Consider the following 15176-nt stretch of genomic DNA (forward strand, 5'->3'; position numbering starts at 1 on the left):
ACAGGGATGTCATATGCAGTTTGACATCATTTGAGGCATGATGCTTCGCTCTTTCCTGATGCACACCTCTGCAACTGCTGCTTTTCTCCAGACAACAGCAGCATGTGTCTGAAGACACCCTCCCACCAGTACATTACCTTTGGGGGCAGTGGGATGGGAGATCATTCCTTCATAATGGATGAGTGAGATAAAAAGCAGCACAGAGGAGTTTAATCTTATTTTCCAAACAAAGCATTCAGTTTAAGTGGAAGGAGAGAATTTGCAGACATTTGCGTTTTTTCCTCAGAAGAACTAAAAAACATTTTGTTGGGGATGAGCCATAAATGTTGTGTGGGCTGGAACGGTATAACTGATTCACTTGGAATTTTGTAGCAGTGCAGTGCTACTTTTGATTTTCTAACAGCTCAACCCCAAAATTAAGTTAATTCTTGTATTGCTATACTACTATTAAATGTGGGTGTGATTTATTGTAGCAAAATATTTAAAATTGTTTGACCTATGGTGTGTTATGCTAACAGCTTAACATAGCATGTTAAATTGTGTTGTGTTGAAAGAGACTTCTTCCATGGAAGAGTAGTTATATTTATAGAGAGCCAATATGATGATAGTCATACTAGTGGAAGAGCAGTTATGGCACTTGGAATTCTGGCGTGGCATTCATGGCATTTCACTATTCAAGTGAAACTGTATAGCTTGTGTAGGGGGGGCCCATGAATAGAAATGAATGTGCTTTTACTGTGAGTGATCTCATAATCAGCTGAGGGATTTAATTCTTCTTTCTTGCTTCCTGTTGCTGAAGATGTTGAAGAACCCAACACACAGAGGCTTCTCTCTCAACCAGTTATCGTGTCTTCTAAATTGCAAATCCCTGGCCTACCCTTGCGCTGGGAACAGCAGAGCAAGCTCCTTCCAAGTGTAGCTGGGATCCCAGCCAGTAAAGTTTCTAAGTGGAGTACAGATGAGGTATGTTCCCCCTTTGTCTTCTGTCTTACTACCACTGTCCTTGAAGGTTGATTCAGAGCTTTAGATTATCCCCATAGATTAGGAAAAATACATGAGTACTCAGAGGATTAGACTCAGCCAGTCCTAATGTAACTGATCCCCAAAATGCTCATTCTGCGGCCATCCAGCCCCAGAAGCAGCAATATTAATTCATATGTGTATTGATACAGATAAATACATGTATATATGTATAAATGTATTCACTGGTGTTGTAAAGAGAAGTACTAAATGTACAGCCCAGCAAGTGCTCATGGTCTCCACTGCCAACATCTAGCCCCCACACAAACATTCTGGAGGAATGGTGTAGGGGGTTGCATGAAGCAAGAAGCTGTTCCTGGTGCATAGTTTGGATGTGGCAGACTGTTTTGGGGGGTGAGAATATAGAGCAGAGAGGAACTGTATGGATATGGTCAGGCCATAACACCTGATTTTAAGATTAGAGCCTCTGTTCAGGTATGTAAGAATGCTTGGACAGACAGAATCTTGTCATTGCTTTACTTTCACAAGTACCTGTGACTGTTCTCTGCACCTGAGGCAGTTTGATCTCATTTAATCAGAGAAAAAAAGAAGCATGACTCTATACACTTACAGAAGAAGGTGGAACACCTAATATGATACTGTAAAAACAGTAGCTAAAAGACTTCAATGATTGTCAGCCTTAAAGATTATTCTGAGAAAACATGAGTCTTACTAAATCTTTTGTTGTATACTTTGGTGGCAGGTCTCTGAATTTATACGAAGTTTACCGGGATGTGAAGAACATGGCAAGGTGTTTAAAGATGAGGTGCGTGATTTTTATTTCAAAAAGACAGAGACAACAAAGCTTGGTAGAAATACATATAAATTAGTAGGATGAAGTGTATGGAATCATAGAATCATCAGGGTTGGAAGAGATCTTTAAGATATTGGGTCTAACCCTCCAACCCAGCACTATCCCTGTAACCTTTAAACCTTATCAGCCAGCACCAGATCCAGATGCCTCTTAAAGTCTTCCAGGGATGGTGACTCTACCACCTCCCTGGGCAAACCTATTTCAATGCCATATTGTTTAAAGTCAGAGGCAAATGGGTGGAAGATTAGGTTGATTTTCAGATAACAAAGTAGGAAGAAAATAAAGAGAAAACCAGCCAAGTATCAGCCAGGTGTTTTTCCAACTTTGTCCCTTACAAACTTTGTGATTTACTACTGTTCTCTCTTGATCTGGTTGGACAAAATTTACAAGCAAATATGTTATTTTAGTTCTGCAGGATGTTAATAAGTAAAACAAAGCAGAACAGTGGTTCAAGATAACCATCTCTTAAAACTCTTGTATCTTGTCTGATCTCATTTAGCTATTGATGCTCTTCCTCCTGATACAACCAATTTATGAACATGATATAACTGAGCAGGAAGTGAGAAGATTTCTGATGAGGTTCAAAGGAGCATGTACTCACCTTGTGAGCATGCCGTGTGTGCATTTCTGTCATCTGAGAACATTGCTTTTCCAAAGTTGTCATTAGGAAATGGAGGGCTTTTAGATACATTAGGCCTTATAAACCAGGTTGTCTTATTTTTTTTCTACTCAGAGGTTTGTTATTCCTGTAATGTTTAGCTGCAAGAAGGCAGTTTGATCACAGATGCCAGAGTGAATACTTCACTGGGTGCTTATCCCAGCCAGAGGACCCGAATGGGCAGAGTAAGCCAGCCTTTCAAGTGAAGAATAATTGTGGTACTTAGACTTGAGAAGGCACCTCCTGAGGAAAATGCATACAGATGGCTCTGCTAATCTCCTGCAACAGAAGTTTTCAGGCTGTGCTGTAGACTGTAATGACTATTACAACTGCATATCAAAGGACTGATATCTCTGGGCATTTGGCACTTGCTCAGATGCTGAGCATTTTACTATTCAAGCCTGGATCTCCCCTATGTCACTTAGGGTGTCTCATCAATTAATTTAGAAATAGAAGTTGTCATATTGCTAATCGAGTCAGCAAAAATCAAGTGCCACGAAGGTGTTGAATGCCTAACACTTTTATTCTCAGAGGTGTGAGAAAATATTTCCGTTCTCTAGGATTCAGCCTCTCAGGCTTTGTCTGTGACTAGTAAATTAAACCTCCCCCACTGAGATCAGAGAAGTTATTGAGGCATGGACTAGCTGACATCAGCAGGTAGAAGATGCTGGTTCAGATTTCTACTATGGAAATGAACCCTCACCCTGCTTCTGTTAAGATGCTTCAGCTTTTTATTTGGGCAGCCTCAAGTTCACACACTTCAAGTTCTGAGCCCACCAAGTCTGGCTTTGTGTACAATATGAGTAGAAAGTAATTTTGGGTCACCACATGGTGCTATTCTGACTGCAGTGTTCCTCAGCTTAGAGTGCTGGGGTGTCCTTTGCAGCTGGTCTGATTCAGAAAACTTGTTTCCTAGTCCTACAGAAATTTAGACTCTTTTTATCTCAGATTAGTATTTTTAAGGCTAAGCTGTGCTCCTGATTTAACCACAGTTGCATTTTATGTATAGCTATCAAGCTCAGGTTCCACTGAAAGTTTACCTATAGATAACTAAGCAATCCAAAAGTTACATAGGAAATGTTGGCCCCATTGAAGCCCCTGTAAGTGAGGACCCTGGGGGCTCTTCGTGTTGGGATTTAGCACTCCTCCTAGGGAGTGATTTCCTCATGGGAGAATGTTCATTTGTAATGTTTAGTAAAATATCAACACTACAAAGAAAAAATATTCCATGTTTTGAAATATTCTACTTGTGTCAAAGAGGCCAGTTTAATCCGCCTGGCCCCTGTTTTCATCTGGGATCAAATTCATTTCAATTTGCAGTTTAGTGAGCAGAGAAGTGATGGCCTGAAGGGGATTCCAGTTCTGTAGCTGAGAGTGAAATCCAGAAACTTTCCCTATGGATGCTTGCATAAAAGGAACAGCTAAGATGTTTAAAAGCATTGCTGTGTTTCCGTATAGTTGAATTATACTTAATTTACCCACTTTACTTTTCAATAGGTTTTATATTGTCAGTATGAAAATAAGAACTGTTTAGCTAAAAATTAGCCAGACTGTTGTTTTCAAGCAGGAAGAAGATCAACCTGTTCTCTTGGACCAGCTGATCTGTCTAAAGGTTGAAATCAAAGCTCTCCTGAAAGTATTTGAAAGTGCATGTATTCAGTCAGTCCTTAACTTTGTCTGAAGTTGCTGGGGCTTTTCTTTTCATGTTTATACTGCAGCACTGTCAGACCTATTAATAGCTTTGTGTGTTTTTCTTTTCAAGCAAATTGATGGAGAAGCATTTCTGCTAATGACCCAATCAGACATAGTCAAAATAATGAGCATTAAACTGGGACCAGCCCTAAAAATCTTTAATTCCATTCTGATGTTCAAAGCTGCAGAGAAAAACTCACACAATGAACTTTGAAGATAATGGAAAATGTGCACGAACCAGCTTTCTCTACTGGAGCTCATGTTTTATTCAAAGCACAAAGAGTCACTAGAAGTGTTGAGTAAGGACTCTCAGAAATGAAGAAACTTAAGTTCAGCACTGGTGGACTATTTATATTCTCCTGGAGCCAGTAGACATCTAAATCCTTCTGGGAAGTGTTCAAGCTTTTGAGAAGGTGCTGTGTAACAACCAAGTCAGCTGGTCTTATTTACCAAACTAATGGCGCTAATTCTCCATGGATGGTTAGGATCCCTAACCCTCTCTGGACATCAAGAAAACCTTCATTAATTATTTATGCTGTATTATATAAGGGAACGTTAATATTTTCTAAGGATTCTTGAATTGTACTTCGTGTACCCATTTTACTTTTCAGAAGCTTTTACTTCATTTTATCAAAATAAAAAACTGATCAGCCAAAAATTAGGCTACAGGTAGCCAGATGAGACTGTTATGGCTAATGTGTATTTGTGCCATAGTTTAAAAATGAAACACTTAATGTTACATATGTGACACTTTATGCTACAGCATATTACTTTACAGATAATAAAACTGTCTGTTTGCTTGTAACAAAACAAACCTTGTTGGGGTTGAAATTATAATGCTTTTTTGATAACTGAATGTTTTTACTTTTGCACGATTACAAAAATGTTACGTGAGTTTTGCCACCAGCATCTTTAATGTATTTTATCAAAGGACCAGTATAGAGAAGGCTGCAACTGAAAAATAAAGTTTGACTTCATAGAAGACTTTTTGTTTATGCTGCACAATAGAGTCCCAGCCATTTACATGGAGTTTGCTACAGTCGTTCAGATCATGGAGGAAAATAGGAGTACTTTGAGGCAAGGAGATTAGCAGAAAAGAAATTATATTCAATTGTGTTTGCACTTCCCAGTCTTCAGCATAGGAAACATCAATCCACAACAATGGATAAAAAAAACTGTGCTCAAGCTAGGACTGCTACCCTGGTTTCATAGTCAACAGAGGTTTGTGTTCCCAGTGGCAGGAGAATTATTTTACCCACCACTTTCTAGCTGAAAACTGATTTATAAATGAATAAGGCATAGGGGGAAAGGCAAAGGACAAGAAAAAGGATACTTAAATGCTTGTGGTGCACCAGCACATCCTAGGTGTAAAATTCATGCAATTCACTAGGTCATAAGCAAGCTGCAGATGTCACCAGCAGGTACTGAGGTGAGGCAACTTCCTTTCTTGGAGAATTATTGTAACGATTTTACAGGGAAAGTCGTTGCACTTGGTATATATACATGCAAGATGTAAACCAGATGCACTTTATATGGGAGAAAGCCTAGCTACCTGGATACTGAAGACTGCTCCAGATTATTTCTTTGCAAGAAGAGAGAGAAGAGTTGGATCAGGATTTTTGGCAGCCCTGTGTTTAGTGCTGCAGTGGGCAGTTGCTCAGCTGTAGAGCTGAGAACAAACAGAGCATTTCCGTTGCACAGAGCTGAGAGAATTTTACATCTTCCCACAGATTTTGCTAGGCTTTTCTTTGGCTGGAGTTCTTAAGTTTTCACTCTCTGTGTCCCTTCCAGATCGTGTAGGTGACTGGTACCTGCCGTAATATGAGGTGAAACAGGGTCAGTATTAACTAAGTTGCATTGCTCTGTTAATTTCCTTCCATAGCATTGCATAAATAATATTTTTACATTTTGTTCAATATGTGTACGTTCAAATTGCACTCTTATTGTACTACAATACAAATAAAACCTGAACTGAAGCCTCTGTTACCTTTGTGTGTGCCCAGGATTCTCAGCTGCTCCTGATGGTGTGGTGTGCAGTAATTCCTCACTGTAGCTCAGTGTGGCCAGTAGTTTTAAAAGAGCAACTTAGCTACTGCTGTGTGCTCTCCCACTTAACACTCCCGAAGCTCACATCTCCCTGGCCATTACAATCAGAATGCCATTTATAGTCCTGCATTTGGTCACCAGCAGCAGCTGAAGTTGCACAGGCAGATCAGTAAAAAGCCAAATTCTTCTGTTTTCTTTCATTCTCTCCTTCTGTGTAGTTTGTTTTCCTTTATCCTCTTGTGTCTGTCCTGTCTGCCAGGTCTGCAGCCCACAGTGACTACCAACAAAGAGATTTCAGCTCAACAGAGATTACTTGGGGATGTTAGCACCTCTCTGAATTTTTATATACAACTACTTACAAAGTACTGTGGTTTCAGAAATGGATTTGAATCAATACTGTTTACAAGACGTAGAATAAACCTCACTTAAGCCCAAGTTTTTATTCACGCAGCTATCACATACAATAATGAGGACATACATAATCCTTACTTTTGTATCCCATGTGATGAGGTAGCTGAGCATAGCCACCTCTTTTACAAAAACTACAGCCAAAAAATTCACTTGGAAACTAAAACCACTCATCAGACCTACTGACTCTCTGAAAGGGCACTTGGCATTGGTTTTTGTTTTGTATCAGTGGTAGCCCAGCCCTCACACTGGTAAAGGTTGTACCCTGCCTTCCATATGAAAAATCCTAAGCCTATAACAAGAGAGTTTGGCCATTAAATAACCATGTCCTCTCATCCTGAAGGATCTCCCACCGTAATCACCCCTGCACAGCCAAGCTTTAACAAAGCTTCTGTGATCTGCCAGGCTGTGTTTGAGTGTTTACCACAAGTGCTGCTTTGCCTACACTGACATTTTTGGAACTGGTGGGAGATTGGTCTCTAACAGAAAGCAGTGTTTTAATAAAAAGCCAGTTTTTATTTCCAATTACTGCAATGATTCCTGGCTGCTGTTCCTATAACCAGGCACTTGTCCAAAGGCATGCACTGCCAGACAGTATCCCCTGGGATTTTCAGATAGGAGTTAAGAATAGAGAGAGGGATGTTAGAATAATAGATAGGAGTTAAGAATGTTGGGGAAAAGAGAAGGCTGTGGAAGAAGAGAGGGCGTCCACTGTGTGGGCAGACAGAGTCACCATGTGGAGAAAGCTGATTTGTTCTGGGGAGCAAATTTGGAAAGAAAATGAGGCATTCCTCTGCAGCACTAAAGCTGTGGTTACCAATGCACATGGCAGCATCCTAGATAAGTCATTCTTGCTACTTTGAGAGCTCATCTTAGAATCCCTACTTAGAAAACTCAGGATTAACGTTAAAACAAAATGTTTCACGCAAGAAGAAAACAGTAAAAACTCATCATCCTGCAAATTAAAAATCAGGCCCACCATTTTAAACCACAAAAATTATTATATTAGGCTCTCAGCAATCGTAATATTATGACATAATGGTAATAAGTAAATGTTTTGTTTGTGCTATTTCAAAACTTTTTGTATAACCATCTAAAGCAGTGAAATGCTCATGTTGGCTCACAATTTTTTTAATTCTTACAATCAAAATATCTGAATTTTTCAAATGCTCCATATAGAAAAATAATACATAATACATACATAAGTAATCTAGAAAATTTTATTATCTCTAGACTGTTCTAAAATCCACATTTAAAATAATGAAACTTCATGAGTTTAAATTTTTTTAAAGTAGCCAGTACAATACAAAAAGGAGGGTATTACTTGAACATAACTTTTAAATATACATACACTTTCAGTAGAAAGAATGGCACAAAGGGATTTATTTTGACAAAATATCAGATACTCCTGAGAGGAGTGCTGGGTGCACCATCAGATACTGCATGCTTGGGTGCCTCCAGGTCCTCCTGGGGTGGGCAGGGATGCTGGGTTCCTCACCTCAAAGACCAGGGACTCCAGGAAGTTCAGCGTTCTGCGGATTCTCTTTGGGCATGGGATATCAAACACATGGAATGCAGCCACCAGTGATGCCAGAGCCATGGTGCAGTCATCGAGCTGGGCTAACTCTTCCCTTTCTATGTACAGGGCAAACTCGCATGAATTCATGTTGAAGGGATTTTTCACTTCCAGCACTGGTGTCACTGCCTTTACCTAAATTTCAAAAAAGGGTATTTCAAAGGATGCCACAGCATTGCTATGATGAACAGGCCAGAGAATGAAACCTGATAACACTGCTTTGAAGTTAGGTAGTATTTCTATGAGTATTTCTACTAAAAAGGCAGGCCAACGTCACCTCTTCCCAGAACTAAGTGAGCCACCAAAAAGCCAGGTGATGTGTGTATGCAGGTGATGAAAGGAAGAGAGACCAAGGCTGCTGGTGCTCTGTCTCCTACCTCCTCATTCACTGCAGCAAACAGACTGGAATCATCTCCAAAGACCTCTGGCAGAAGTAAACATGCAGCAGTCATTTTCATACCTGTCAAAGGCAAGGATTTCTACTAAATTACAAAGGAAAACTTTCTGGCACTGCAGTATCATCTTGGAAAAACAGATTGCAGCCTATGTAATAGTTAACAGCTCAGTAGTGGAGCTATTGTTCAGTCCACTTTGAAGAGTAGTTTGTACCACAGCCAATATTTAGGCCACTCAACTGGTAATGGACATTAGTGTCCAAATAATTCATTGGACTCTGCTACTCAGCATTGCAATTCAATTTTCCTCACAATAAGTAAGTTGGCCTTTGGGTTGCTATTAGTTGAGTTTGTGAGCTGAGTCTGTCCTTCCCCAACTCCTCTCTTCCCAGTGAACTGGATGTCCAGGGACTCGTATTGCCAGGACTCTGAAGGCTCTGGTACCAGCTGGTGCCACAGAACCTCCTGGTACCTGGTACCTGCTATCCCTCTGGCTCAGCTGTTACTGACTCTAACTTTTTTTTGCAGGTCAGGCTTCTGGTGTTAGGTGCTTCACTGAACTTACCTTGCTATGAATTTATTACCTAGGTGCCAGGTCAAGCTGTTTGTGAGAGAAAAACAGAAAAGTAAAGCCTTGGGATTTACTAAGGTATGAGTCAAAATCTCTCTATATGAGATTTTGATATGCTATACAAGAAAAGGGGAAATGAGTTACTATATCCATAGATTTCCTTGGCCAAAGCTATGAAAAGAAAGTCCATAAAGGCTTTCTGGATTAGACTATTCCTTGAAGAATTTTAATCTATCATGAGTACTTTTGTTTTAAATGTTCACAAAGGAAACCCTCAGAATTTTAACCTACACTGCTTGCTTCTTTCAAAGATGACCTGGCAATAACCTGAGTGAAACTGCTACAGGACACATGTGTTCACATCGTGTGACCTTGGATGAACATCCTGAACATCCTTTCTGTTTGACAGAAAGGGAGTCTAAGGAAGACTTAGAGAGCTAGGTTTGGGTATAGGCAGTGGCAACAGGGGAAGAATGGCAATTCTGAGTGACTTGAAAAGTTTTGTAGTGCAGCACCACACTCCCCAGACTTCCAGACTGAAAGAAGGAAGCTGAGTGTCAGCAGGTGTTTGCTCCCCCACAGCCAGGGAGCCAAACATGCCAAGGTACATGCACCTCACCAGAGGTACCAGTCTGTGCCTTTCTTCTGCAGTGTGTCTGCAGAGATGAGGTACCTGAAATGGTTAGTGGGAATTACTTCTTTAATTTTACTGGGATAAAGATTATAACCATAGAAACTTGCCTTGTAAAGGAAATTGTGCCTTTTTTTAATGGGGCTACTTCTAAAGCAGAAAATTGGTTTTCTGTGGGTATTTTTAGAAAATAATAGGCACTTATGTATCTAGAAATACATACTTCTGCTCATCTAGCAATACTTATTTAAAGGTAATTACTTACTTTATCAAACCTGCAGTCTTTTATTCAGTGAAAAAAAAAGTTTGAATACTTGACTGACTTAATTTTCCTACTAATTTAGTAGCTTTTATTCTCAATGCTTCACCATCACTATATATTTTCAAAGAAACCGTAACATTTTTGAAAAGTGTTTGCAGTACAATTGAAACTAGTTTAGTTATATAAGTAAGAACAATTAGCTACAACAAAACTCTGATACTCAGAGCATAGGAGATTTGTACTGACATTTCAGAACGTCTTCCTCTGTGTGCTGCTTCAGATTTTCTTGCAGCATAATGTTAATTGGATTATTCCTCACCACGTACAAGGACAATATGTTTTCTGAATAAATCTCCAAAATCTCGACTGTTCTCTTATAAATGTCCGTGTGTGTGAGAAGCTGGAACTCCCTAAAAAGCTAAAAGAAAAACAAATATTTGGTATTGCAAACCTCAAAGCCAAAACTGTAAACAATACATGCACTTTGAAGACAGGATAAAACTCAGTTAAATAAGATTATAAACTCAAGAGGGTGATTTAAATTTTTTTCAAAGCAGGGAAGGAATACATCAAATAACACCAAAGAGTGACCCTGGTGGTATGTGTGGCACATTTAACTCAGAATTGAACTGATGAACCTTTCAAAATGAGATTAGTTGCAAAAATATGAGTTAGAGTAAGGAGAACATTGCTGATGGATACTTCAACGGAAACATCCTGTGAAATACATGCCTACAGATGTATATCGTCTATAACACAGAATTCAATGTCATTATAAATAGCTCTCTTACCTGATAAGGGCATCTTAAGAAAGGAAATAATCTAAGAATATCTTTTAAAGGTGCCTTATCACTGATCATCTTTCTCCGTATTTCTATTGTCACATTCATCCTGTTATCTACTTCTTCCCAGTTCCTCTGAGTTTTCATGTATTCTTGATTAAGCCACTTAATATGTGAATCCATTGCACTGCCTTTAAGATGAGCACGTTCTTCCTATGAAGAAATGAAGAACAGAATTATAATAAATCAGCCTTTTTACCTGATTATTTAGCTTTTTTAGCTTGTGTTATTTGATGCGACCTCTATGATTAGGGTGTGGTCAAGCTCAGCAGAAAGGGTAATGAGGTTTCAGTTCCAGCTCTCTGAACTCACCCCCATATTCTAAGTTAGTCTAAGGTCTGTTTTCATATAAAACTATACTTCTCAGCCAAGTCCCCCAAGCTCAAATTGCATATTTGAGGCCATTCATGAAATTCTTTATTCTGTGTCTGGTTTGTCTCATTGTGGTTTATTGGAAATACGTAGTCAGTTCTAATGACAATTCAGTATTTAGCAATATTAACTCTGTATTACCAAGAGAAATTATATTTTCCTCTTAGCAGTACAGGTCCTAAAAGCGGGACAACGAACTTTCACATTTATGCAGCTGGAATTTTTACCCCCAAGGAGATCAGCTGAACTTAAAATAATTGAAAACCATTATTTAAGCAGTTTGACTATTAGTGTTTTCAAAAAGTATTTTTGTAATTGAGGATAGTTAACAATCTTCCTCAAAATTATCATTATTGTCCCTGAGGTAATTACTAAGTAATTACTAAGAGGAGGGGTGACTATCCAAAGCAGTATACCAATAAGAGTAGCCTGAGTTTGTGTAGCTTATCCATCAGTGAATTTGCTCACTAGAGCAAGCTGAGGGACATTGAGATGTGCAGATACCATCCTCAGGCTGCATTACCATCAGCTGCAGATACCAGCAGATACCACCTCAGGCTGCAGATACCATCCTCAGGCTTTTCCTGTTTGTATTGACACTGATGCAGCTGTCACTACACATATAGGTGGCCTGTGGGTCAGTGCCAGAGGGAGTTGAGACGCTTCATAATGTTCCCCAGAACATTTCCAACACAGAGCTGTGAAACACAACATCCCAAACCACTTTACAGTGCTCTGCATGTGTAATTAAACTTTCCATCTTAATTAACATCCTTTAAAATCGTGCATGTGATATTCCAAGAGTGGTTGCACAAAGTATGCAGTGAAAAACCTATCTCTCTCCTAGTATATATCCATAGATCCAAATAGCCACTGGGATCACAGAAGAAAATAAGATTTGCATGCAGGACAGATACCCAGCGTGACCCCTGCATGACTCCCTGGCCCTTGCTAAGGTTCAGTCACAGCACAGTCTGCACTCTCTCTAATCGAGGATTTCAGTCTTCATTGTGTTACCACAGTAATGTTTGTTTGTGACCAGCTTGTGTAGGCAGTCCTGACCTCTTCCTCAGTGCACAGGAGCAGTGGAGGTGGGACAACTTAGTACCATACCCTCCCCTACCTGCCTGGGAGAGGTGCTGGGAAAAGGTATAAATGATGGTGGTACTTCCTGTGAGTTCTGTCAAGACCTCACTACACTGGGGTTTGTGGACTCCCAAACTTTATACTTAATAGTCTTCAGTATTTATAGTTATATAGCCTTCAGTAGATTTTTTTTCTCTTTCAATTACTTCTCTCAGTCACTTTTCCAACTCTCATAAAATCATACTTTCCACAAAATCCTGCCTTAAATTTGGCAGTTTAAGTATATACTGTCAGAGGAAATGCATTTATTTGTTTTTCTTGTGGTACTTCTGCCTTCTGTTATCATACTGGATTCAAAACCTATTCATCATCTCCATGCCACTGTAGTTTTATAGATATGTCATATTCTGTCCTCAGCCATCTCTTTTCCAGCCAAAACCATCCTGAGCTATTTAATCATTCCACGTATGAAAGCTTGTCCATACATTCAATCATCTTTGTTACTGTCTTTGCATGTTTTCTAATTTCACTACAGCCGTTATGAAATAGATGCAGTATAACTTAAAGTACTTGTTGAGATAATGGGACACTACACAGGCATAGAGTGGAATAATGCATTGGCTTTTGTTCCTTTCCTAAGTAATTCTGTGTAATCAATTTTTTTTTTTTGACTGCTGCTTAGCATTGTGCCAGATATTCTTTGGCCTAGGATAAAAATAGCATTTGTGAATGGTACTTAATAAGCTCAGGGTCCATCACTGTAAGTGTTGTTAGAACTGAGTTTTCTCCTTGTGACTTATTTTACATTTATCAGAACTGAATTTTATCTGCTGGGTTTTCCCCCCCTGGAATGAGGTCCTTGGTCTTTGTCTTTAGTATCCTTGATAGCAACACAAAATATAATCTGCCAACTAGTCTACTTTTTCCATGTAATTTAGAAATACATTGAACTGCTTTAACTAAGCATTCATAATCTTTTCCACTGTAAACTCCAACCATTTCTGCACAGCCTTGTTTGTTCTATCTTTTAACTGCTTATCCATTCAAGGACCTTCCTGTTTATCCCCTCAGATTATATCCTCTAAGAGCCTTTGAAAGGCATGTGCTAAAAATCTCTTCTGAATTTAAAGTAAACTATATCAGCTGGATTGCCTCTGTCCTCAGGGTTGTTGAATACTTCAAAGAACTAATGAATTTGTGAAGAATTATGTCTGTTTACTGAAACTTAGTTGATTCCTTCCTAATGTGTTCATCTCTTAGGTCTGCATTATAGGTCTTACCAACTTGGCTAGTGGAAACAGAAGGTTTCTTGGTCCGTATGTTCTCTAGCTCTCTCCCAAAACTCTAGAATCTGGCATCAAATTAGCTACCTGCAATTATCTAATATCCTGTTTCCTGAGAAAATCCTAATTAAAAATTACCTGGTTTATCCTTGGACACCACTGAAAATTTTGCACAAGTCCTTGATCCTGGAAATGTGTTATTGCTCACTGTAGTGAATTATTCTGTCCCCTGTACTGACACACCAGTCTCGAGACAGATGCCCTGATGCTGCCCATGGAGAATGGTCCCAGTAATGTGATCATCTGAACTCACCTACTGAGATTCCTTCCAAATCTATTTAGTTTTTCTGGTATGGCTTTATATTCTGCCAGCCTTCCCATACCTAGGGAGTGCACCTTGAGCAGTCCTGTTCCTTAGCAGCATCAGGCTCTTACTTCTGTCTGGATGAGAAAGCCTTTATAACCAGTGCAGAAAAGGCAGAAAGCCACACAAATAATTCTGTGTAAATCTCCATCAGATCACTTAGAGTAATCAGAGGGTTTTTTTGCTGCTGGTGTGTCATCTCTGCAAGCTTCCTGCATCAGCCTTTGATGATTTCTGGTATGTAATTTATATTGGTTACTACTATGAATACCATCCTAGTATTCACATATTCCCAGTTAGGCCATTTAGCTTTTCCTTAAGCTGCTGACTTGCCCTTAGTTGAACAGTCTGTCCCTTGCTTCACTGTGACCAGTTCACAGAACCAAGGGATGACCCATTCTTGTCAGTCTCAAGATACCCACGCTTTCTCACACACACAGATCTGGGCAGCTACTGGGGCTTTTAAAATTACATTTATGTTTTTTATGCTGTGCAAGAGCTAGCTTGAAGTCTCTGACTCCAAACAGATCTATCACTACTGGTTTCTCCTGTGGGTCTGCTTTCAGGCCTCCTGCCCATAAAGCAGGAACTTCTTCAGCCAGCTGATGTGGAACATGGTGGCTCATTCCCTGAGGGCCTGTCACCTTCAGTGTCCTACTTGCAGAGACAAGAAAGCAAAACAACTTGACCCAGTGTGCTGTAACCACAGACTGACTGACTGGGTTGCTTAGAAACAAACACCAAGAAGAAGTTGTGATCTTTAGGCCAGCTTCTCTCCAGCCCTCTTGTCAAGGCAAACACTGCTTGATTTGGTGAACTATCCCTGTGCTCAGCCCTGTCCTTGAGAGCTAGTTTAGCTAATGATGTTATTAATTAGCTAAAGGAGACCATTTAACATTTTCACCAATGGCCATGCCAAGCTACCAATGGAAATATGGAAGTAGTATAAAGAAAGATTGCTGTCATAGCTATTTATAAGTGGGAAAAAACAGCAATGGAAGACCAAACTTTGTAGTGTAAATCATCTATTACCTGGGAGTAATACAAGCAGAAGTCAGTGTTAGAATTGGTCTCCTTGTAGTGTTCATCCTGCTTAAAGCAATCACTATCTGTAATCTTTCCAACTTTGATTGTGAACAAGTTGGTTTTTTAGATG

The 15176-nt window shown here is 39.5% G+C and overlaps 2 protein-coding genes across 8 annotated transcripts in view; one reads left to right on the forward strand and one right to left on the reverse strand.

Moving 5' to 3' along the window:
- L3MBTL3 (L3MBTL histone methyl-lysine binding protein 3) overlaps nt 1–6168 on the forward strand; it is a 78600-nt gene extending 72432 nt beyond the window's left edge. For all 7 annotated transcript variants that reach the window (XM_066315370.1, XM_066315373.1, XM_066315371.1 and 4 more), the window contains 3 exons: nt 800–963; nt 1724–1786; nt 4255–6168. In XM_066315370.1, the coding sequence (XP_066171467.1) occupies nt 800–963; nt 1724–1786; nt 4255–4398 (371 nt within the window). In that variant the 3' untranslated portion in view covers nt 4399–6168. The remainder of the gene's footprint in view (nt 1–799; nt 964–1723; nt 1787–4254) is intronic.
- Nucleotides 6169–7857: 1689 nt separating this feature from the next.
- SAMD3 (sterile alpha motif domain containing 3) overlaps nt 7858–15176 on the reverse strand; it is a 35960-nt gene continuing 28641 nt past the window's right edge. Inside the window, exons 7-10 of the mRNA XM_066315376.1 lie at nt 10865–11068; nt 10320–10491; nt 8592–8674; nt 7858–8349 (exon numbers count right to left, since the gene is read on the reverse strand). Coding sequence (XP_066171473.1) covers nt 8071–8349; nt 8592–8674; nt 10320–10491; nt 10865–11068 — 738 coding nt within the window. The 3' untranslated portion in view covers nt 7858–8070. The remainder of the gene's footprint in view (nt 8350–8591; nt 8675–10319; nt 10492–10864; nt 11069–15176) is intronic.

The sequence above is a fragment of the Sylvia atricapilla genome, chromosome 3, assembly GCF_009819655.1.
Source record: "Sylvia atricapilla isolate bSylAtr1 chromosome 3, bSylAtr1.pri, whole genome shotgun sequence".
NCBI lineage: Eukaryota > Metazoa > Chordata > Aves > Passeriformes > Sylviidae > Sylvia > Sylvia atricapilla.